The 22966-nt window shown below is 41.6% G+C and overlaps 2 protein-coding genes across 7 annotated transcripts; both read left to right on the forward strand.

The window, feature by feature from the left end:
- The first annotated feature begins 215 nt into the window (after nucleotides 1-215).
- LOC139537905 (putative nuclease HARBI1) lies at nucleotides 216-3959 on the forward strand. 6 transcript variants are annotated; one of them, XM_071339812.1, is made up of 11 exons: nucleotides 216-597; nucleotides 913-983; nucleotides 1071-1247; nucleotides 1338-1399; nucleotides 1482-1568; nucleotides 1656-1697; nucleotides 1766-1939; nucleotides 2019-2054; nucleotides 2153-2699; nucleotides 2981-3092; nucleotides 3187-3959. In XM_071339812.1, the coding sequence occupies exons 1-8, from the start codon at nucleotides 440-442 to the stop codon at nucleotides 2052-2054; spliced, it is 807 nt and encodes a 268-aa protein (XP_071195913.1). In that variant the 5' UTR covers nucleotides 216-439; the 3' UTR covers nucleotides 2153-2699; nucleotides 2981-3092; nucleotides 3187-3959. The 6 variants fall into 6 exon arrangements, with proteins under 6 accessions (XP_071195913.1, XP_071195930.1, XP_071195905.1 ...); XM_071339829.1 differs by adding an exon at nucleotides 2769-2884 and having other exon boundaries at nucleotides 216-983; nucleotides 2019-2699; XM_071339804.1 differs by adding an exon at nucleotides 2769-2884 and having other exon boundaries at nucleotides 1766-2699.
- Nucleotides 3960-12320: 8361 nt separating this feature from the next.
- LOC139537991 (ras-GEF domain-containing family member 1B-B-like) lies at nucleotides 12321-22957 on the forward strand. Its single transcript, XM_071339923.1, has 11 exons — nucleotides 12321-12450; nucleotides 15294-15491; nucleotides 17162-17284; nucleotides 17622-17759; nucleotides 20143-20358; nucleotides 20550-20624; nucleotides 20942-21034; nucleotides 21194-21296; nucleotides 21430-21701; nucleotides 21838-22034; nucleotides 22158-22957. The coding sequence occupies exons 2-11, from the start codon at nucleotides 15300-15302 to the stop codon at nucleotides 22186-22188; spliced, it is 1440 nt and encodes a 479-aa protein (XP_071196024.1). The 5' UTR covers nucleotides 12321-12450; nucleotides 15294-15299; the 3' UTR covers nucleotides 22189-22957.
- Nucleotides 22958-22966: the final 9 nt, after the last annotated feature.

Here is a 22966-nt window from a genome sequence, read left to right on the forward strand (position 1 = left end):
GAGGGGAAAACAGAGGGTGGAGGAGGGGGGCATAGGGTGTGGGGGCGTATAAAACAACCAGATCCTGCCAAAAGAGTGTATAACTTCTGGCTAGTAACTCTGTCCCTCATCGCTCTGACACACAAAGAGCTCTGTGATCATCCATAGTGCTGTGCCGGTGTTAGTGTGTGTGTGTGTGTGTGTGTGCATAAACATTATTGTCTAAGGGGAAGCTGGGGCCTGTTGCACAAAAGTAGAATTAAGACATCCGGGATAAATGACTCAGCTGAGCTCAATGAAGCCAAAACATGTGCGTCCAGGCTTAATTGGTTGCACAAAGACCAAGCCAGGATGAGCAGACACGGATTCATTAAGCCAGGTGAAACCAATCCTGGATAGGTGCGCGCTCACGGCTCACTCAAATAGACCCCGCCACAGATCACAGATTAACTGATTTACCATGGCAACTAGAGCCGCGTACTTTTCCCCGTCTGAAGCACAAATCCTCATGGAGGCATACGAGGAGGTAAAAGATATAATTAAGAAGAAAGGCAACACCGCCACAGTGATAAAGCAAAGAGAAAAAGCGTGGCAAAGTATTGCAGACCGCCTGAATGCGTAAGTAGTGCACAATTACACACTCACCGCTCCGCTGAAACATCACAATTACAATTCAAATATTTAATTCACATCTCCAAAAATGCAGTTGTACTGTAATTATGAAACGGTTAAATTTTTATTTGAAATGCACTGCAGATATGAGTGAAATTGTGTAAAGTAACTCCATCACACTGTATAAAGCTATGATACATTTTTTGATATTTTTACTGAAAACAAGACAAAAATACCAAGTAATTTTTTGCAGTGTGACTCCATTAAATGTGTGTGTGTGTGTGTGTGTGTGTGTGTGTGTGTGTGTGTGTGTGTGTGTAGATTAAACATGAACGGGCCAAAACGGACATGGCAGCAGGTCAAAATCAAATACAAGAACATTCTGCAGAATGGTATGGTCCCTGACTAATATTTAACAAAGCACAAGCATATATTGTACCCAGAAGGTGCCTGCTCACACATTGTCTGTACTGTTTTAGCAGTGAAAAAGAATACCCACAGACAAGGCACGGGTGGTGGGTCACCAAAGGCTGACCTTACCCCAGCAGAGGACATGGCCTTGGAGCTAAATAAAGGCAGGCCCGTCTTAGAGGGGATCCCTGGGGGGAAAGAGACGAGCATAGGTTCCTCCCAAGATGCCACCCGCTTCATTCAAGGTATGTCCTTCCATCTCTACATGGGATACAACCACATTCATATTGAATCAATTTGGACTGTCTGACTTTGGTTTACCTATTGCCTTGCAGTGTCTGGCAGCACTGTGTTCCTGTTAGAGCCACCAGCACAAGCACCAGACGATGCTGATCCAGTGAGTACTCCATCAAAGGCATACTGTAGGCCTGGCATGTCTTGTCTACTAGCTTCAATATGAATCCGATTAAATGTGATAGGGTGAAGGCCCCAGTGCAGCAGCAACTGCACATGATGGAGACGATGATGAGGAGGAGACCATCTCTCTGGATTCCAGAAGGCATGAGGTATCATGTTAAGACTGTGAAAGTACTATTTACTCTACAATGGTGAGGAGTCCTCATCAAAATCAAAAAATCTAATTTCTTTTACAGGACCCAGATGCTATACAGTGGGAAAACCAGCCTGGCAACATAGTGCGTATTAATAAAAGGACACCACATCCTGCCAAATTCCAGCTGCGCTAATTGTATTGTGTTCACAGAGCTCACAAGCTATCAGAAAGTTGTATGGCAACCACCTCCGGCGCCAAATAGAACTGGCAGACATAGACATTCAGTACAAGAAGAAAAAGATGGAAAATCTTGCACTGGAGTCCGAAATAAAAAAGAGGACAATTAGGAAACTGGACCTTGAAATAAAAAAACTTGAGAGGGAGGTGAGATATGCCTTCAATGTACACTGTATGCTAACTGTAACACAAATGTATTAATCATTATTTTTCTTTCCTCCCCCAGCTCCAAGAAGATGACACAGCTCAAAATAAAAATTAGGTATATTCTCGTAAAGTCAAGTGAGCCATGACATATGAGCTCTTATTGTGAGCACACAGGACGGTGGCATCTTTCTAAGGTTTTTTTTATTTTCCCAGCAATCAGTACAACCAAGTCATCGTTATAAGGCATCGCCCTCTTTTGCCCACCCCCCCAGCACCAGGTGTGGCCACTAGCCTATATGAAGGCCCAAAATTGTGTGTTCCTTTCTGCTCTGACAATGGCATGCCCATTCGTGCGAGATGTGGTGGATGAAGAAGCACTTGTGCTGAGGAGAGCCTTCAGGCGAGAAAGGGTCTTCAGGGACCGGTTGGACCCACTGGCCTTCCCTGATGACCATCTATATGAAAGATACAGGTTTTCTGCAGATGGCATCAGGTATCTATGCAGACTACTGGGTCCCAGGATTAAGCACCGCACTGCACGGAGCCATGCACTGAGTGTGGAGCAAATGGTTTGTGTGGCCTTGCGCTTTTTTGCTAGTGGAGCCTTCCTGTACTCAGTGGGGGATGCTGAACAAGGCCACAATTTGCCGCACAATAAGGAGTGTGTGTCTGGCTATCAAAGCATTAGCAGATGTCTTCATCTCCTTCCCTGGCCACAGAAGACTCTGTGACATCAAAGAGGAGTTCTATAGGATTGCAGGTAAGAGGATCTACAAATTACAGGACAACTGTTAACACATAGTAGGATACTCATTACTTTGTGTGACAGGTTTCCCCAATGTCATTGGTGCAGTGGACTGCACACACATAAGGATAAAAGCCCCCTCAGGTGCCCATGAGGCCGATTTTGTGAATAGGAAATCCTTTCACAGCATTAATGTTCAGGTGAACATAACTTTTTGATATTGTCCATTGACGAACACTCTGCATTGCCAGTGATGTGCATTGATTGGTGTAATATTCCTCATCTTATGATTTCAGATGGTCTGCAATGCTGACTGTGTGATCAGCAATGTTGTGGCAAAATGGCCTGGCTCAGTCCATGACTCCAGAATCTTTCGGGCCTCTGAAATCTATCAGTGCCTATCACAAGGTAAGCCACACAACCCCTATTTATAACCATCATGGCTGTGTCAAGAATATCACTGTGTTTATGAGGTAGTAATGATGAGATTTTGTGTTGACAGGTGAATTCTCTGGTGTGTTGCTGGGAGACAGGGGGTATGGCTGCCAGCCTTTTCTCCTGACACCTTTCACAGACCCCCAGGAAGCACAGCAGGCCTACAACCATGCCCATGCCAGGACCAGGGCCAGAGTTGAAATGACCTTTGGCCTCCTGAAGGCACGCTTTCACTGCCTTCACAAATTAAGGGTCAGCCCTGTTAGGGCATGTGATATTACTGTGGCTTGTGCTGTCCTCCACAATGTGGCCTGCCTGAGGAAGGAGAGGGCCCCCAGAGTGCCACCAGCCATGGACTGGGACAATCCGGCAATCTTCCCTGATGACGACAGTGGTCGGCTGCTGAGGGACCAATATGTGTTGAATTATTTTAGTTAGTATGTGTGCTTTCAATTTTGGTTAAATATGTCCTGCGGTGGCAGAGGAATTTGGGTTTTTTTGGGTTCGTTTTTTGACGAATTTGGCCTCTTATGATGTTTGTGCGGTATACTGTGTGTAATACAAGGCTGCAGGGAGGCTACTGCATCCATTCATTTGTCTGTTCAGTTGATGTGTATGGATTTGTCCTGCATTTATTTTAGTGTGCAGACATGCAGGGTGTGTTATATACAGACCTTTGAATGTGTATGTATCATTTTGTATAATATGCTTGGATTCTGTGCTTTCCATCTTGTAGAGTCACTGTGACTTCAGTTTCGAAAGGAGCTGATGGTTTACCTGCTTTGTTTTGTCCTTATTCAATAAAGGAACATAATGTTACACATTGTGTTTTTATATTCATATGGAATGTGTATTTGTTTATATGACAGAGTACTAGGGCCACACTGAAGAAAAAGGATAAAGTCATAAATTTATGAGGCTGGTTCTTTCTGCAGAAAAGCTACATATTGTTTTTACAGTTTTGATACTTATGACAATGTGATACTTAATATTCTGGCACATCAGCATGTCTTTGTTTATGAAACCATACTGAAGTACAATTTCACGAAATGCCCCACGTCTGTCATTTTAACAACTGTCCTCCTTTAAAACAACTGGTTACAATATTATGACTTGTGTTTTTTTCCCCTCTGTGGCCCTAATATTCTATCATTTTATATATAGCCTTATAGTCTATGGGAAACTGTAAATTATCTAATGATAGCAACATCATCTAAAAATCATTTTTTATCCAAAATCATTGAAATTAATGATCACAAACGTTTAAATAATAACAGTGGGTCTAGTTATATGTGATAACAATGTATAGTGAGCAGTGAAATAACTATTGGTTTCCATTTGTGGTGACTGCTGACTGACATTAGGGATGAGATTAAATAGATCCTGGAATTTAGCCTGGTCTGGAGCAGGCTAGCTCCACAGAATAAATCTCCATGGTAATTTATACCATAACATATCCTCCTGCCCCCTATCCATCTTTAGTGCAACCGGATTACGGATCAATTGAGCCAGGATCACCAAGATATCCTGGCTTAATCCCTTATCCTAGTTTTGTGCAACAGGCCCCTGGTCTGATGTTGATTTGTTTTTCTGTGTGCCAAATAAGGCAGATATTGTTGTTATGGGGGGAGGCCAGGGGGAGGTGCTCAGTTTGGAAGTGGGCTGTTCAATTGACAGCTCCATGGAGCAGGCCTTTGCCAAGAAGCTGCTTAAAAACCAGCCCCGCGTGGCACGCTGGGATGCCTCGGGTGTAGGTGCAAGCTGGTGGCGCTGATATTTGGCAGTCTCGGCCAGGTACACAGGCTTGCAGGGCGTGGCCTCCAGTATGCGGGCCTGACAAAAAACTAGGGCAAAGCAATTGGCTAGGTACTGCTCTGTTTCAGCTGTCGTGGGCAGACTAGCTGTTTGGAGAAGGAGATGCTTTCTGTACCCTTGAGTGCCACGCATACAGGGACCTTTGAAATGTTTGGATCCTTTTCTTGTCTGTGTGCGTGTGCGTCATTCATACCAGTGTTGCATGCAGAGTGACCGTGTCAGTTGACACTCATTAGGCCTTCTGTCAGACAGTGGCTGGAGACAGAATACTTTGCAGGGTCGTTAAATCTAACTTGTCTAACAGAGAAAGCTCCATGTTGGACCTAGTCGGGTCAAATGGGAGAGATCGGATGCTGACTCACAGGCCACTCGGGAACTATAGGACTTACTGAAAGATCTGAGTCAGATAGGCACCCCTCCCTCATATCCACCAGTCTCCCCCCTCTACCCCAGCCAGTCTATCCTCTGATCTCACAAAGTGGTCCGTCTGTAATCCCACTTAGACAATAACACACCGAGGCCATGCTACGCTGATGTTTGGTGACCTCGTGTTTTCTAAAACATTTTTTTACAACAAACACACATAGACAAAAACAATACATCAATGGAGGACCATCCTCCTCAGTGAATTTTTTTTTTTTTTAAATGGTAAAACATTTAAAAAAGTTATCCTTTTTAGATTAAACTTAACTAAATATAATCACGTCACCAAATAATTGATTAAACACACTATTTTGCAAAGGTCTTGTCAAGTTGACCCCTTTCTTGTGCAATTCCCCACTTGAAAAGGACAGTCCCTCCACATGAAGATTTTAACTGGATTTCACTCAATAAACAGCCATGGAATCAGTTGTTTGTCTTTTATTTACCATTCTTTGGTTGGCAGTAAACAGGTGAAAAACCTCAAAAAAGAGATGACAAATACAAGTTACTATTTGAGTTGACAGCCCAATCAAATACAAACTTATCCACATTCACCCCAGATAAACACATTTCTGCCACCATAAAACACAAGGTTTCCACTTTTAAGCAAATGTTTCCCAAAATAGAAACCCACCATTTTTAATCAAATGAGCAGAATCAGTATATTTTCTCTAAATTTGCATTTTAGCCAAATACATTCAAAATATTTTTAGTAGTAAAAAAATTACATTTATTTTCTAATCAGTAGTTAAGCAGACAAATCTTACATTTTTTAGCCAAAGATTTTTTAGACTATACATTTGTTACTGAATTAAGAACTTGGTTTACTAAGATTTCTACAAAGTTTAAATTACTTTTAACCATTTCAAACAAGTTCTTTGTCAACAATGAATTTGGCTCTTCTTACTTTTCCTTTATACCCCACAAACAACATTTTAAGTTATAAATACCACTGCAAAAGTCCTATCAAAGTTAAGAGTTAAGAGTCTGTGTTTTCCAGAGTATCATTAGCAGTACACTGCTTAAGTTAGTCTAGCCAAGCATGGCTAATATGGCGCTTACCGGCTGTCTTTCACAGTTTTGTGGAGGGCTTGGACTTGCACAGTCACCTTGATCACAAAGATGAAGTTTCCTTGGTCTTGTGGTGTTATAAATGCTCCTTTCACTGCGGTCTAAAGACAACAGCAGAGCCAGGTGCTGGCACGCCCAGATTGCCTGGAAGATTTGTTCCACCTGGTTCACCACTGATTGAAGGAGGAGGAGTTTCACCACTGAGGAGCTCCCAGGCAGTTTGTCAGCACAGGTCTTGTCAAGTCCTGACCATAGAAAGCCTGTGTTTTCTATGGTAGAGTAGGTCAGGGAGTGACTAGGGGTTTTAGTCTAGTTTATTATTTCTATGTGGGGTTCTAGGTTTAATTTTCTTTGTTGGGGTTTGTGTATGATTTCCAATTAGAGGCAGCTGGTAATCGTTGTCTCTAATTGGGGATCATACTTAAGTTGCATTTTTCCACCTGTGGGTTATGGGATATTGTTTATGTTTAGTTGCCTGTTAGCACTGCATTGTCGTCACGGTTTGTTTATTCTTTATTTGTTTTGTATTTGATTAAGTTTCACTTTATTCATTAAAAGTATGTGGAACTCTACGTACGCTGCGCCTTGGTCCGAACATCATTATTACGAACATCGTGACAGGTCTACAGTAGCCACAACAGCACTCTGTAGGGTAGCACCATGGTGTAGCCAGAGGACAGCTAGCTTCCATCCTCCTCTGGGTACATTGACTTCAACGCAAAACTTAGGAGGCTACACAGTAATTATGACAACTTCCGGAGGACATCCTCCAACCTATCAGAGCTTGCAGCATGAACTGACATGTTGTCCACCCAATCAAAGGATCAGAGAATTAATATAGTACTGAAAGCATAAGCTATAGCTAGCTAGCACTGCAGTGTATAAAATGTGGTGAGTAGATGGCTCAAAGTGAGAGAAAGACAATAGCTAATTAATTTCTTCCAAAATGAAGGAGAAACAAGAGAGAAATATATATAGAGAGAGATTATAATTTTTTTCACTTTCAGTTTCACTTACTTAGCTAGCAAATGCAGCTAGCTAGTTTAGCCTACTGAAACCCTGCTCAAACAGAGGGATGCTATGTTACCTAGCTGGCTATGACTAGCAAACACAACACTGGAACTCTTCCAAGTCAATGTAAACTTTTGATTTTGCTAATTTATTGCCACTGGGGCCCGCCGGTGTAACTGCTTACTGACTGTACACTAACGTTACTGCATGACTGTAGCAGGTTTACTAATGCGTTAGTTCTATTAACTATGCTGACTATGACGTTACTTTAGCTAATATGGTGACAACGATGTAGGCTGTGTGTAGCGGTTAGCGGTTATGATATGAAGGTTTTCTCACCTGGTCACAGACAGCTGATGTGTTGTGCATTGAAGTCCACAAGTGAAGGGAAGAGGTGAGAGGATACGAGAAGAGCGTATGGATGCGAGAAGGAATACAACATGGCTGTGTGTTTACGGATGATCAGGGGTGTATTCATTCCGCCGATTCTGCTTAAAAACTTTTCTTAAACGGAAGCAAACGGAACAAAACGGGGATAAACATACTTGAATTTGTCCAATAGAAACTCTTGTTTGCAACTGTTGGACAAATGATTACATCCTATATCAGCTAGATGCAGACAAGAGTGTGCAAGGCTGTATTGAATGTGTCACTGTCCATGTGTCACTGTTTGTCACCTCGAATTTGTCTCTCGACCGGTGTGCACCTACGTTGTAAACTTTCATTCATAGGCTAGGTTGTAGAAAATTCTAGTTTCATGCAGTAGCCTAAACCTATCGCTGTTACATTGATCCGGGTGAATGGAATATGAGTGATAGTCATCCACTATGCTGTAATTAAAATAAGACCATGCTAATTAAACAAAAATCCTCCTCCCTCATTTTAAACGGCACTGACCGCCACTGCATCACATTTACATAAACATTAATGACATCACACTTGCTCAGACTTACATGTTCCCACCGCGTCCACATCCAATGCTGTTTCTAATACTTGTAAGACTGTCACGCCCTGACCATAGTAAGCTGTTTTTTCTCTTTGTTGGTTGGGGCGTGATAATGTCTAGGGTGGGTTATCTAGGGTTTTTTGCATGTCTATGTTGGCCTGATATGGTTCCCAATCAGAGACAGCTGTTTATCGTTGTCTCTGATTGGGGATCATATTTAGGTAGCCATTTCCCTTTTGTGTTTGTGGGATCTTGACTATGTTTCATTGCCTGTCTGTACTATTTTGTATAGCTTCACGTTTCGTTTGTGTTTATTGTTTTGTTTTGGAGAGTTTTCAGTTTATTAAAATGATGTGGAACTCTACTCACGCTGCGCCTTGGTCTCACTCATACAACGAACGTGACAAAGACTCTGCCTCATATGACTTCAAATTGTATTATGTTGTTTCTGTCTGTAGACAGATTTTTTTCAATATTTAAATAATAAAGCATTTTATTCTTCCATTCTCTTAATGTTGGAGAATCATGTGTTTTTTTCCATGTACATTATTATTGTTATTAGGGCACATGGTTATTAATGCAATATTGTAAGTGATAATGAACAATGCAATGAGAGTTGGTGTTATGTTGGTACTATGAAGTCAGACTAATAGAGGTACAATACCATAAATTATGTGTTTCTTACTGTAAAACAAAAGTTTATAAGACATTTAAAACATCAACTACAAAACATCCTGGCTTCTACACTAAACAAAACAATCCAACTCCTCCAGATTTATTTTCAACCAACAGAACACAGTAAACAACATCCCTTCATCTTCTTCTTCATCATCACGTAACTGAACATCAAGCATCATCAGTAATAGAAGAGAGGTCCATTGTGAAGTGATATGAGTCCTGCCTGGGTTTCACCTGAGAGGAGAGAGAGGAGAGAGATGGGGGAGAGAGAGGAGAGAGAGGGGGGAGAGAGGGGATAAAGAGAGGAGAGAGAGGGAAGAGAGAGGGGATGGATGGGATAGAGAGAGGGGAGAGAGGGGAGAGAGATGAGAGAGAAGAGTGAGAGAGAGAGGGGAGAGAGAGGAAATAAAGAGAGAGGGGAGAGATGGGATAGAGAGAGGGGAGAGAGGGGAGAGAGATGAGAGAGATGAGAATGAAGAGTGAGAGAGAGAGAGGAGAGAGATGAGAGAGGGGAGAGAGGGGGGAGAGAGGAGAGAGGGAAGAGAGAGAAGGGTGAGAGGAGAGAGAAGGGTGAGAGGAGAGAGAGGGGGGATAAAGAGAGGAAAGAGAGAGGAAGAGAGAGAAGGGAGAGAGGGGAGAGAGAGAGAAGAGAGAGGGGCGAGGGGAGAGAGAGGGGAGAGAGAGAGGGGGAGAGAGGGAAAAGAGAGGGGAGAGAGGAGAGAGGGGAGAGAGAGAGAGGAGAGAGAGAGGAGAGAGCGGGGAGAAAGAGGGGAGAGAGAGAGAGGGGGAAGAGTGAGGAGAGAGAGGAGAGAGAAGGAATACAGAGAGGAGAGAGAGGGGATAAAGAGAGAAAAGAGAGAGAAGGGAGAGAGGGGAGAGATTGGGGAGAGAGAAGAGAGAGAGGGGAGTGAGAGGAGAGAGAGGGGAGAGAGAGGAGAGAGAGGGGCGAGGGGAGAGAGAGAGGGGAGAGAGAAGGGAGAGAGAGGGAGAGAGATGGGAGAGAGAGGGTACAGAGAGGAGAGAGAGGGGAGAGAGAGGGGAGAGAGAGGAGTGTGTGGGTGGAAGCTCAATCTGAGTGTTTATGGAAGGCAGGAGTCAGTCAGTCCACTAGCTTATGATGTCAGTGTGTGTGTGTGTGTCAGTCGAGTTATATACTGCCTCTCTTTGAGGGAAGCTGTGGCCCCCGTGCCCTAGCACTGTGGGTTGAATCTAATCGAAAGGCTCCATAAGGGCCCTCACCAAGCTGAAGCCAAGCCGGAAGCCATCTCCAGCTAGCAGTGCTTTCAGGTGGCTGGCGTGAGTGTAGGTGCAGTAAAATAGAACGTAGCCTATAGGCATTGCAGGCTTTGGCTATTCCTGCATGAACAATGATGTAAGACTATGATTGAGAGGCTGTAAATGAATACCACCCACAACCTGGGGCCCACATTCTGTTCTCTGTAAATCATGAAACCATCTTTATGTAATATGACTCAAATCACATTGTATTCGTCACATGCTTTGTAAACAACAGGTCTTGACTAACGGTGAAATGCTTACTTACGGGCCCTTCCCAACAATGCAGAGAGAAAGAAAATAGAGAAATATTATTAAAAAATCAAACAAGATCATCTCCTTTGTCTTGCTGATGTTGAGGATAGAGGTTGTTGTTCTGCCAACACACTGCCAGGTCTCTGACCTCCTCCCTATAGGCTCCAATTGTAAGAGGACACGCCCACTGTTTATGGAAGCGGGTCATTGCTACTAAAACATCTGTAGCTATCAGGAAAGATGTTTGTTTCTCAAGTTCCATTGATCAACTTTCAATGGTCATGATTTATGGTGAATTTGGCATTTCAATTGATTTATGTCCAATTGCTGTATCATTGTTTTATTACCAATACATTGGTAACATTTATAAAGGGTCTATAAGTTGTTAATAAACTATTAACTTTCAGTTAATAGATTATAAAGTATAACTAATAATCAGTAATGAAACACTAGTTGAAATTGTGTGATCGTTAATTTGGTTCTTGCCAAAATCTGTAATAATTGCATGACTGTAGTGCTTTAGTATTTTTTATTCTTACTGTAAAGTATTTTCAAATGTAAAACTGCAAAGTTTACTGTATTCTGATACAATTTAAACATACAGTACCAGTCAAACGTTTGGACACACCTACTCATTCAAGGGTTTTTCTTTATTTTTACTATTTTCTACATTGTAGAATAATAGTGAAGACATAAAAACTAGGAAAATAAAACATATAGAATTATGTAGTAACCAAAAAAGTGTTAAACAAATCAAATTATATTTTATATTCTTAAAAGTAGCCGCCCTTTGCCTTGATGACAGCTTTGCACACTCTTGGCATCCTCTCAACCATCTTCACCTGGAATGCTTTTCCAACATTCTTGAAGGAGTTCCCACATATAATGAGCACCAGATGACAGATTTCCACTGTTCTAATGTATGTTACTCGTGTTTCTTGGACCAAGCAAGTCTCTTCTTATTATTGGTGTCCTTTAGTAGTGGTTTCTTTGCAGCAATTCGACCATGAAGGCTTGATTCATGCAGTCTCTTCTGAACAGTTGATGTTGAGATGTGTTACTTGAACTCTGTGAAGTGTTAAATTTGGGCTGCAATTTCTGAGGCTGGTAACTCTAATGAATTTATCCTCTGCAGTAGAGGTAAATCTGGGTCTTCCTTTCCTGTGGCGGTCCTCATGAGAGCCAGTTTCATCATAGCGCTTGATGGTTTTTGCGACTGCACTTGGAGAAACTTTCAAAGTTCTTGAAATTTTCTGTATTGACTAATCTACTTTGAAGAATCTCAAATATATTTTGATTTGTTTTGGTTACTACATGATTCCATATGTGTTATTTCATAGTGTTGATGTATTCACTATTATTATATTTTGTAGAAAAGAGTAAAAATAAAGAAAAACATTTGAATGAGTAGGTGTGTCCAAACTTTTCACTGGTACTGTATTTTACACTCCATATGGTGTACCAAAGCTGTTGGATAGCGCAAAAAACCTTGCCATGCCATATGCCTTCACACACTCCCTCTATCTCTCTAGCAAATTTCCTTTTCACTTTTTCATTCTCACAAAACATTATATGGTACATTATGGTCCTATGTCGTTCAAAGAGAATCGATGGCTGGCAAACTGACCAATGAGAGTGCGCTAACGTTTCGATTTTTCTGATTCTTCACTGTGATTGGCTTACTGCCATGCAGAACGATCCGCCTCTAAGCCTATTGTAGGCTGTTTCACCGCTTTCTGTAAGGCATTTGAATACGGCTGGTCGTGGTCACAGTTTCAAATGACTTGTGATTCGAAGGACTGCATGGACACAATGGATGGACCATACGAATAGGAATTTCACGCTCTGAAAACACTGGTCGGTAGTATTCGTATGCTTTTTGTGCACATATTTCCGTGGAATATCTTTGAAGATTAATTTCTTACATATTATATTATTTTGCAAAGACTTGGAATAGCTGTATTTGATACACATAGTCTACATCCTTTTTATATTGTTACAATTGTTAGTTTTTTCTAGTCGGGGTAAGTTGATCACAATATGTCCACAATGAAAGTCTTATTATTTGTAACAAGGAAACATGCTGGGAACTTTCCAGACAAAAGTGTTAGGCTATGCTATGCATTCCCAATAGATTTCTAATTACAGTGCTTTCAATGGGTTTGAAGGTTGCACTTTGAGTGAAGGCAAAAACGGCTTATGATGGCAGATGTTGACTTTTACAAACAAAAATGCTTTGCAAAATCACTTACAAATCCCAGTCACTTATATATGATATAATTACAGCTAATTTCAGTTGTTTTGTACTTCAATTGTGTTATTGTTTTGCTTTAGTCTGCAGCATAATGCCTGCCTGTGTAATTACTTGCCTGGCATGCATTAGCCTACGTTACTCACTAGTGTTGTGGCTGAGTGTGGTTCAGCCCAGGAGGAGAGTTCTATGAAAGACTGCTTTCCACATAATAAGACCGCGCGAGTCAAGAGTAATTAACAGTACCCGGGGAGTGGGCTGGGTGGGTTGTGATTATCCTGTCTGTGCTACAGTACAGTACATTGGTTAGTTAGCTTGCTACAGTTAGCTGGATACTGGGCTGAGAATAAACATAACTGGGTGGGACATGAGATTTCTTAAAATCAATATCCATCTTATTAGATACTAGAGGGATATAGTATATCTATCTTATTTTATTACTCTACATTTGCTTCTCTATCAGATTTGAGTTCTTATCTTTTTCTAGACTAGGGAACAGGCAAAACAAGGTGAGACATGTGGGAATGAGATATTTTATTCCCTCCATTTTATAAACAGTATCCATCTTATTGGACGTTATATCCAAGATGGATACAGTATAATGTACTGTATATCAGTCTTATTTTCTGACTGTTATTTTATTGTCTCCTTTATCAGATAGATTGAGTTCTTATCTGTTTCTACATAAACCTTTAAACTCAGTCAACCCCAGCCAGGCTAGTTTAGTGTAAGCCTGTTGCATCAGTCAGAGAATGTCACTTTCATTCAAATGTAGTAGGTCTATCTAGTACACTGTAAAGGGGTTACTGTGAATTTGATAGTAGCTTACAGGCAGCTCGGGGGCAAGTAAAATTCTATATTTCATATTACAGTACTCCTACTTTAATATAAAGACGGTATCAAAGCAAGTGCTACGTAATGACACAAGTACAATACCGTAAAATTGACTGTATTATATGGTAAAAAAAAAAGTAAATGCTACCGTAATCGGATTGGATGAATGAAATTCATTGAGGGGAGGGGTTTGCATTTCACAGTAATTTACTGTCAATACAAGGGATTGGTGCAAGCAGGTTGGCTCCTAGGTAAAGTGTTTTTACACATAACATTATATTATTTAATATTTGGTGTTTTAGATCACTTGCACTTCTAGAGGCCTTAAGAACGGCTTCCAAACTGCAGCGACTACAGGGCAAAATAGACCAAAAGGACATGGGAAAATGCTCAACCAATACTGTTTAAGACTTGCTGCCATTCCAATCTGTCCCCTATACAAATTGATGGGGCACTATAACCACATATGCTTTAAATTGGTACAGCATTTTCACTCACTGGTGCAACAAATATAGCCTTTTACAAGGCACACCTCAAAATATGTCAATGAGCCAGAAACAACAATACCATGCACCCACTAATAGTCACTGTATTGTGTTGTATTGTGTGGCGTGGAATTACAGTACCATTCAAAATACAGCAATTATTTCCCCGTCCACAACTTTTTCCCACAATGCATCATAATTTACAGTATGATACAAAATTGTTGATAATACCATATCATTTACTGTTTTCCAGTTACAGCGTAGATCTAATCTTTACTGTGTGGGGGGTCCCTGTAGTAGTAATGCTGGGTGGTGATTGGTTGAATAGCTCCTGTTGTAGCAGGTCGCCTTAAAGGCCACGTTGCAAACTACGCAAACGCAGCGACGGAGCGTCGTTTTCTACGTCGTTCTACGTACTTTAGTGCGGCTCAAATATTAGAATGGACTGTATACAACGCTCCGTGGCTCTGTTCGCGTAGGGTCCTTTAGCCCTGTTTGAACAGAGTAAAGAAGAAAGTGTAACGGATGTGAAATGGCTAGCTAGTTAGCGGGTACGCGCTAGTAGCGTTTCAATCAGTTACATCACTTGCTCTGAAACCTAGAAGTAGACCGTTAATGATGTGTGCAGAAGGTCCCTGGTTCGCGCCCGAGGTCGGGGCGAGGGGACGGTTTAAAGTTATACTGTTACAAAAGCACCTTTAATCTCTTAACAGTGTTAAGGAAGCCAGCAGGGAGAACGAGATCAGGGTTAGAATGTGCCAGGATGTCGGTTGAATGAGACAGTGGCATAAATAGGCTTATACCAGCATGGTGTAGACTAAGCAGTAGAAGGGATATGAGACAGTGACACAGTCAGGCTTATACCAGCATGGTGTCGACATACAGTAATAGGGTAACATTATAGTAACTTCACACACACTGCTAGTACTTATTACATAAGTTGTTAGAGTTCAGCTTTTCTCTCTCTCTTACACACGCAAGCACGCACACACACACACACACACACAATATCTTTCTTAGGGAAATAACATTGAATTGAAAGCATGAAAAATAAAGTGATCAGTTAGGAGTTTAAGAGAAGAAAAACAAAGATTGAACATTGTTTTTATATTTTCACATCTCTTCAACAGGTCAACATGCCTCCCACGACACCGTATGCTGGCAAGTTCAGTACCAGCACTTATAACAACAACATTCATCTCCACAAATACCACCAGCCCATGGAAGTGAGCTATGGGGACATGTGCTACCATGACAACAGTCTTGTTTCTGGCTCCCTGGAGGCCCTAATACAACATTTAGTTCCCACAGTGGACTACTACCCTGACGTGAGTGCTATCTCTGGTCCAAGAACAACAACAACATAAAACATGAACAATGGAATCATACAAACATATTTGGGGTTATGATAGGGTAAAAACAGGCTCAATGCATTAGAAGTTCCATTCTTCAAGAACATGATGGTAGTGCTGAACTGGTCCAATACGATCTCTCAGGGGGACTCTAATGACAACAACAAAAACATAAATAATGGACTTTTACAAACTGTTGTTATGCCAAATAGAATACAGCTATGTTTTGTGTTGTGTGTACTAACGAAGTCCATAAAGCATCCATAAGTTCTATCCTTCAAGAACGAATGGGTAGACTATGTACAGTATATTATTAGCTGATTTCACAACTGAATAGCAGGAAATGTGTCAGTATGTGCTGGGTTGATACTGGCTTTATGCTGGGTTGATACTGGCTTTATGCTGGGTTGATACTGGGTTTATGCTGGGTTGATACTGAGTTTATGCTGGGTTGATACTGGGTGATGCTGGGTTTATGCTGGGTTGATGCTGGGTTGATACTGGGTTTATGCTGGGTTGATACTGGCTTTATGCTGGGTTGATACTGGCTTTATGCTGGGTTGATACTGGCTTTATGCTGGGTTGATACTGGCTTTATGCTGGGTTGATACTGGGTTTATGTTGGGTTGATACTGGGTTGATACTGGGTTTATGTTGGGTTGATACTGGCTTTATGCTGGGTTGATACTGGGTTTATGCTGGGTTGATACTGGGTTGATACTGGGTTGATGCTGGGTTGATACTGGGTTTATGCTGGGTTTATGCTGGGTTGATACTGGGTTGATACTGGGTTTATGCTGGGTTGATACTGGCTTGATGCTGGGTTGATACTGGGTTTATGCTGGGTTGATACTGGGTTTATGTTGGGTTGATACTGGGTTTATGCTGGGTTGATACTGTGTTTATGCTGGGTTGATACTGGCTTTATGCTGGGTTGATACTGGCTTTATGCTGGGTTGATACTGGCTTTATGCTGGGTTGATACTGGCTTTATGCTGGGTTGATACTGGCTTTATGCTGGGTTGATACTGGCTTTATGCTGGGTTGATACTGGCTTTATGTTGGGTTGATACTGGCTTTATGCTGGGTTTATGCTGGGTTGATACTGGGTTTATGCTGGGTTGATACTGGGTTGATGCTGGGTTGATACTGGGTTTATGCTGGGTTTATGCTGGGTTGATACTGGGTTGATACTGGGTTTATGCTGGGTTGATACTGGCTTGATGCTGGGTTGATACTGGGTTGATGCTGGAATTATACTGGGTTTATGCTGGGTTGATACTGGGTTGATACTGGGTTGATGCTGGGTTGATACTGGGTTGATGCTGGGTTGATACTGGGTTGATACTGGGTTGATGCTGGGTTGATACTGGGTTTATGTTGGGTTGATACTGGGTTTATGCTGGGTTGATACTGGGTTGATGCTGGGTTGATACTGGGTTTATGCTGGGTTGATACTGGCTTTATGCTGGGTTGATACTGGGTTTATGCTGGGTTGATACTGGGTTGATGCTGGGTTGATACTGGCTTTATGCTGGGTTGATACTGGGTTTATGCTGGGTTGATACTGGGTTGATACTGGGTTGATACTGGGTTGATGACAACATGAGTTGTTGTTGATGATCTTTTTTCTTGTTCTCCATCAGAGATCGTACGTCTTCACCTTCCTGCTGAGTTCCCGTCTCTTCTTCCACCCCTACGAGCTCATGTCTCGGCTTTGTCACCTGTGTGTGGAGCAGCATCGATCTGGAGACCTGCTGCTTGATAAGGTAGCTAACAGACACACACACGCATGCTTACACAGACAAACACACAGACACAACCCTGCAGGAACGCACACACAAACACACAGCGCAGACACACACACGCATGCTTACACAGACAAACACACAGACACAACCCTGCAGGAGCGCACACACAAACACACAGCGCAGACACACACACGCATGCTTACACAGACAAACACACAGACACAACCCTGCAGGAGCGCACACACAAACACACAGCGCAGACACACACACAGAGTTGTTCTTAACAACCAGGAGTGGACACCACCTCCTTACAGTCGGTCTCACACTAGCATGTCTTTCTCCTTGTTGTCCTCAGATCAGAATACGGGACGTTGCTCCAAAGATCGTGCAGCTGCTGACTGAGTGGACAGAGACGTTTCCCTATGACTTCAGAGATGAGAGGATGATGCTCTGCCTGAAAGAGATGAGCCATCATCTGGCCAGAGGAGATGAGGTCAGCACCCTGACATAACCTTTAACTGACTGACTCATTAGAGATGTGACATCAGACATCTAATTTGACCAGTTACAGTTGAGTTTGACATCAGACACCTTATTTATCACAAATTATTTTACCAAATAGGGCTATCTTCTATAAACCACCCCTGTATACCACCCCTACCTTAATGCTCAAGAGCATTAAGAAGGAAAGAAATTCCACAAATTAGTTAATAATTAATTGAAAAGCATTCCAGGTGACTACCTCATGAAGCTGGTTGAGAGAATGCAAAGAGTGTGCAAAGCTATCATCGAGGCAAAGGGTGGCTACTTTGAAGAACCTCAAATATAAAATATATTTTGATTTGTTTAATACTTTTTTGGTTACTACATGATTCCATATGTGTTATTTCATAGTTTTGATGTCTTCACTATTATTCTACAATGTAGAAAATAGTAAAAATAAAGAAAAACCCTTGAATGAGTAGGTGTGTCCAAACTTTTGACTGGTACTGTATGTGTCACTCATGTGTTACTGTATGTCATTATATGTGTTCTGTGTGTTCCATGGGTTCCATGTGTTCCATGTGTTATATCAGTATAGATACAGATGTCAGATCTTAATTTGAGCCCGTTTGCTACAGCAGGAAAATTATCCTGCAGCAACAGGAAATGTGAATTATTATGTGGATAATTAATGGACATTTTTGTAGGGGTTGATACATTTTTCACCAGGGAAAATCAAGTCTGAAATTTCAAAGTGGAAATTACAAACTTCAGAAGCCTTTTTAAACCTCAAATACACTACAAGTTTTAAATGTCCTGCATTGCAGGAAATTTCTCCTGCAACAGGGTAATCAAATTAAGATCTTACATCTGTAAGTATATGATATATCTATAGATATTGCTTTTCCTTCCTGTTGTTTGTGCTGAACTAGACTATGTAGAAATATACGGTACATATATTAAATTTCATATTCTCTTTCCGTTGTGTTCAGTACATAAATTGAGCTCCTCTTTACGTTGTTATATCAGTATGTGTATACAGTACATTCTCAATGGGCAGTTTATTAGGTACACCCATCTAGTACTGGGTCAGACCCCCCTTTGCCTCCAAAACAGCCTGAATTATTTGGGGCATGGATTCTATAAGGGGTGGCGTTCAAACGTTGCTCAATTGGTATCAAGGGCCGTAACGTGTGCCCGGAAAACATTCCCCACACCATTACACCACCATCACCAGCCTGTACCGTTGATACCACACAGGATGGGGCCATGGATTCATGCTGCTTACGCCAAATCCTGACTCTGCGATTAGCACCGGGATTCATTGGACCAGGCTATGTTTTTCCACTCCTCAGTTGTCCAGTGTTGTTGATCGCGTGCCAACTGGAGCAGCTTCTTCTTGTTTTAAGCTGATAGGAGTGGAATCCGGGGTGGTCGTCTTCTGCAATATCCCATCTGTGATAAGGACCGACGAGTTGTGTGTTCCAAGATTATATTCTGCACACCACTGTTGTACTGCCCGTTATTTGCCTGTTTGTGGCAGGCCTGTTAGCTTGCACGATTCTTGCCATTCTCTTTAGACTTCTCATCAACGAGCAGTTTTCGCCGACAGGACTGCCGCTGACTGGATGTTTTTTGTTTGTTGCACCATTCTCGGTAAACCCTAGACACTTTTGTGTGTGAAAAGCCCAGGAAGCCGGCTGTTTCTGAGATACTAGAACCTCAAAGCCGCTTAGGTCAGTCGTTTTGCCCATTTTAACATTCAATCGAACAGTAACTGAATGCCTTGATGCCTGTCTGCCTGCTTTATATAGCAAGCCACGGCCATGTGACTTACATGTAGGAGCAAACCATTTTCACGATCTGGGGGGTGTAACTAATAAGCTGGCCACTGAGTGTAGGTAGATTAACTCTACCTACATGTACATACTACCTCAACTAACTGGTGCCCCCGCACATTGACTCTGTACCGGCACCCCCCTGTATATATTGTAATTTTTTTACTGCTGCTCTTTAATTACTTGTTACTTTTATCTCTTATTCTTATCCATATTTTATTGAAACTGCATTGTTGGTTAGGGGCTCGTAAGTAAGCATTTCACTGTAAGGTCTACAACAGTTGTATTCGGCGCATGTGACTAGTAACATTTGATTTGATTTCTCTCTCTATGTTGTTTTATATCAGTACTCATATCTCTTGATGTTGTTTTATATCAGTACTCATTTGATGTTGTTTTATATCAGTACTCATTTGTTGTTGTTTTATATCAATACTCACATCTCTCTTGATGTTGTTTTATATCAGTACTTATTTGTTGTTGTTTTATATCAATACTCACATCTCTCTTGATGTTGTTTTATATCAGTACTCATTTGATGTTGTTTTATATCAGTACTCATGGCGGGCCATGCAGCAGATGACTCAGCGGTTGATCCGGAGATTGGCGGCTCTGGGTCAGTATGAGGAGGCGATCGCCACGCTCAACGCCTCCGCAGCAGAGAGACCCACCGCTCTGAAGGCCAAGCAGCAGAACGGACAGCGGAATGATGTCCTCAGTGTCTGTGATGATGCCTTTATACTAGCCCAGCAGCTCACACACATTGAACTGGTGAGGAGAGATTATATTGTATATGTACCTTCTAGACATGTGGTGTTCAGAGAAGTTGAAGCTGAATGGCATTTCTGTTTGAATTAGAAGTTATTGTTAACTTAAAGTTTCTCTTATACATAAACTTGATCCATCAAGTAAAGTGAATGTAAGAATATTGAGTTTATACCTTATGATTTTTCCAATTCCAGGACAGACTGAGTTTTATTGGACCAGAGGAGTTCATCCAAGCCTTTGGTGTGAAGGATCCCCTGGACAACCATAAAGTAGGCCTGGTCCACTACCGTGTACATAACATTGTCCACTATCTTCCACTGGTTACATAAGAGACCATATGTCAGTCATTAGGGGGAGGTTATTGAATGGGTTGTGGCTGACTATCATTGTGTTAGCCTGTTAACAATCATCAACAGAGTACATCACAACAAGTAGCCAAGAACTGACTGAGAGAAACAACTCTAGACCACATTCATTTTACAAGAAAATAAACAGAATTCACTGGATTGCTCCAACAGCAGTTCAATGTTGTAATTCAGCTAGATAATAAGTTGAAAAGTAACCATGAACTTTCTTTCCCCCTCAGAGTTTCTTCCGAAAACGCAAGACTACTAACCTGGAGGCCTATGTAGCTTGGTTTAACAGACTCAGCTACCTGGTGGCTACTGAAATTTGCATGGTGAGTGCTCTCTGTCTTTCTTACTTACTTTCTGTCTCTCTCTCTTGCTCTCGCTCTTTAGCTCTCTCTATCTCTGTCTCTCTCCCCACAACCATTCTCTTTCTGTCATCCTTTCTTTCTGACTCTGTTCCCATGGTTTTGTGTTTTTCTTCCTTCCAGCCTGTAAAGAAGAAGCATAGAGCCCGGGCCTTGGAGTTCTTCATAGACGTGGCCAGAGAATGCTATAACATCGGCAACTTCAACTCACTCATGGCCATCATCAGTAAGTTACAATACAGGGCTCTAGAAGGATTTCTATATTCTGCAATAGTATGCTTAGAATTGGAATTTCAGTTTACTTCCTGAATTCACTGAATTGAAATGGAATTCCAAACCCTGGTCTCTTCTCCCCATAGCCGGAATGAACATGAGTCCTGTGTCCCGACTGAAGAAGACCTGGAGCAAAGTCAACACAGACAAATTTGACATACTGGAGCACCAAATGGACCCGTCCAGTAACTTCAGCAACTACCGTACTGCCCTGCGAGGAGCCACCCAGAGGTCTATCACAGCACACAGCAACCAGGAGAAAATAGTCATTCCATTCTTCAGCCTTCTCATCAAGGACATCTACTTCCTCAATGAGGGATGTGCCAGCCGACTACCCAACGGTCATGTCAACTTTGAGGTGAGTCTTACTGAAATGTACGGGGTGCATTATTGTTGGGGTTATTGATAATGACAATACTCATCTTCTACTACGCTTTTACTAGTGGGCAAAAGGGCATTGTTGTCAATATTGTTCATTTCCTGTTTCTCTATAGAAACTGTGGGACCTGGCGAAGCAGGTCAGTGAGTTCCTGGTGTGGCGTCAGGTGATGTGTCCCTTTGAGAGAGACAGGAAGATCCTCCAATACCTGGTCACTACACCTGTCTTCACCGAGGATGAGCTGCACTTGGCCTCCTATGAGACCGAAGGTCCAGAGAACCACCTGGAAAAAGACAGTCGGAGGTCTCTCAGGTGTGTAACTTTACTTTAGCTCACTTTACTAACTTAATGTCAACTTCACTCAAGGTTTTGCACTCATACAAGGCACAGGGTTTATTTAAATAATACCATTGTGTTATGTGTCCTGTGTTTCAGGACATCCCTACTGCATAGAGAGCATCGGTGAGTGACGGTCATGAGTGGGACACTGAGCGATCCTCGCAACAAGAGGCTCACGGTTGACAGGGTCTGGAAGATGAAGATTTTCACAAAGGATGAGGAAAATAACCCTTTTCAAGCACTCAGATTAAGGATGCCTCCTTCTATGGCTGGAGAACTGAAAATCTTGCCTCTCGCACTGTACATTAACAGATGATTCATTTGTAACTTGTCTACCCACACAGTATTACAGTTCTTTTACAGATGATTCATTTGTAACATGTCTACCCACACAGTATGACAGTTATTTTTTATACCAATGGGTCGAAATGGTTACTGATGATTTTCTAAGCTTTTCTGAAGTGGCATGAGCTTGTTGCTGGTTGGCTTGCTCAGTGTTCTTAAAATGTCATCTATTTTTCTTTTACGTTTTTGTTCTTAGTAAATTGTGTGATTTGTATATGTCATAAATTACTTAAATATTTGTGCTGAACATAAAAATATTCTCATCTCATCTTTGGTGAAAGGAATACAAATATGACCCAATAGCCTGTGAATAGTTAACTCTGTTTTTAAATGTTTTTGTATCATCATATGTGTTTGTTTACCTTACAGATATTACTTTTTATAAATATTTTATTTTTATGTATTCTCATCTTTTTTTACTATTTGGTTTTGTATCGTGTATATTTTATTGTTTGCTCCCCCCCAATGTGTTACTTATCAGGGTACTCTACATGAAGTTCTTATGAAATAATAGGTATATTTTTCTTTCAAAATAAAATAGAAAAATTGAAGCGAGTTTT

The sequence above is a fragment of the Salvelinus alpinus genome, chromosome 1 (assembly GCF_045679555.1).
Source record: "Salvelinus alpinus chromosome 1, SLU_Salpinus.1, whole genome shotgun sequence".
NCBI lineage: Eukaryota > Metazoa > Chordata > Actinopteri > Salmoniformes > Salmonidae > Salvelinus > Salvelinus alpinus.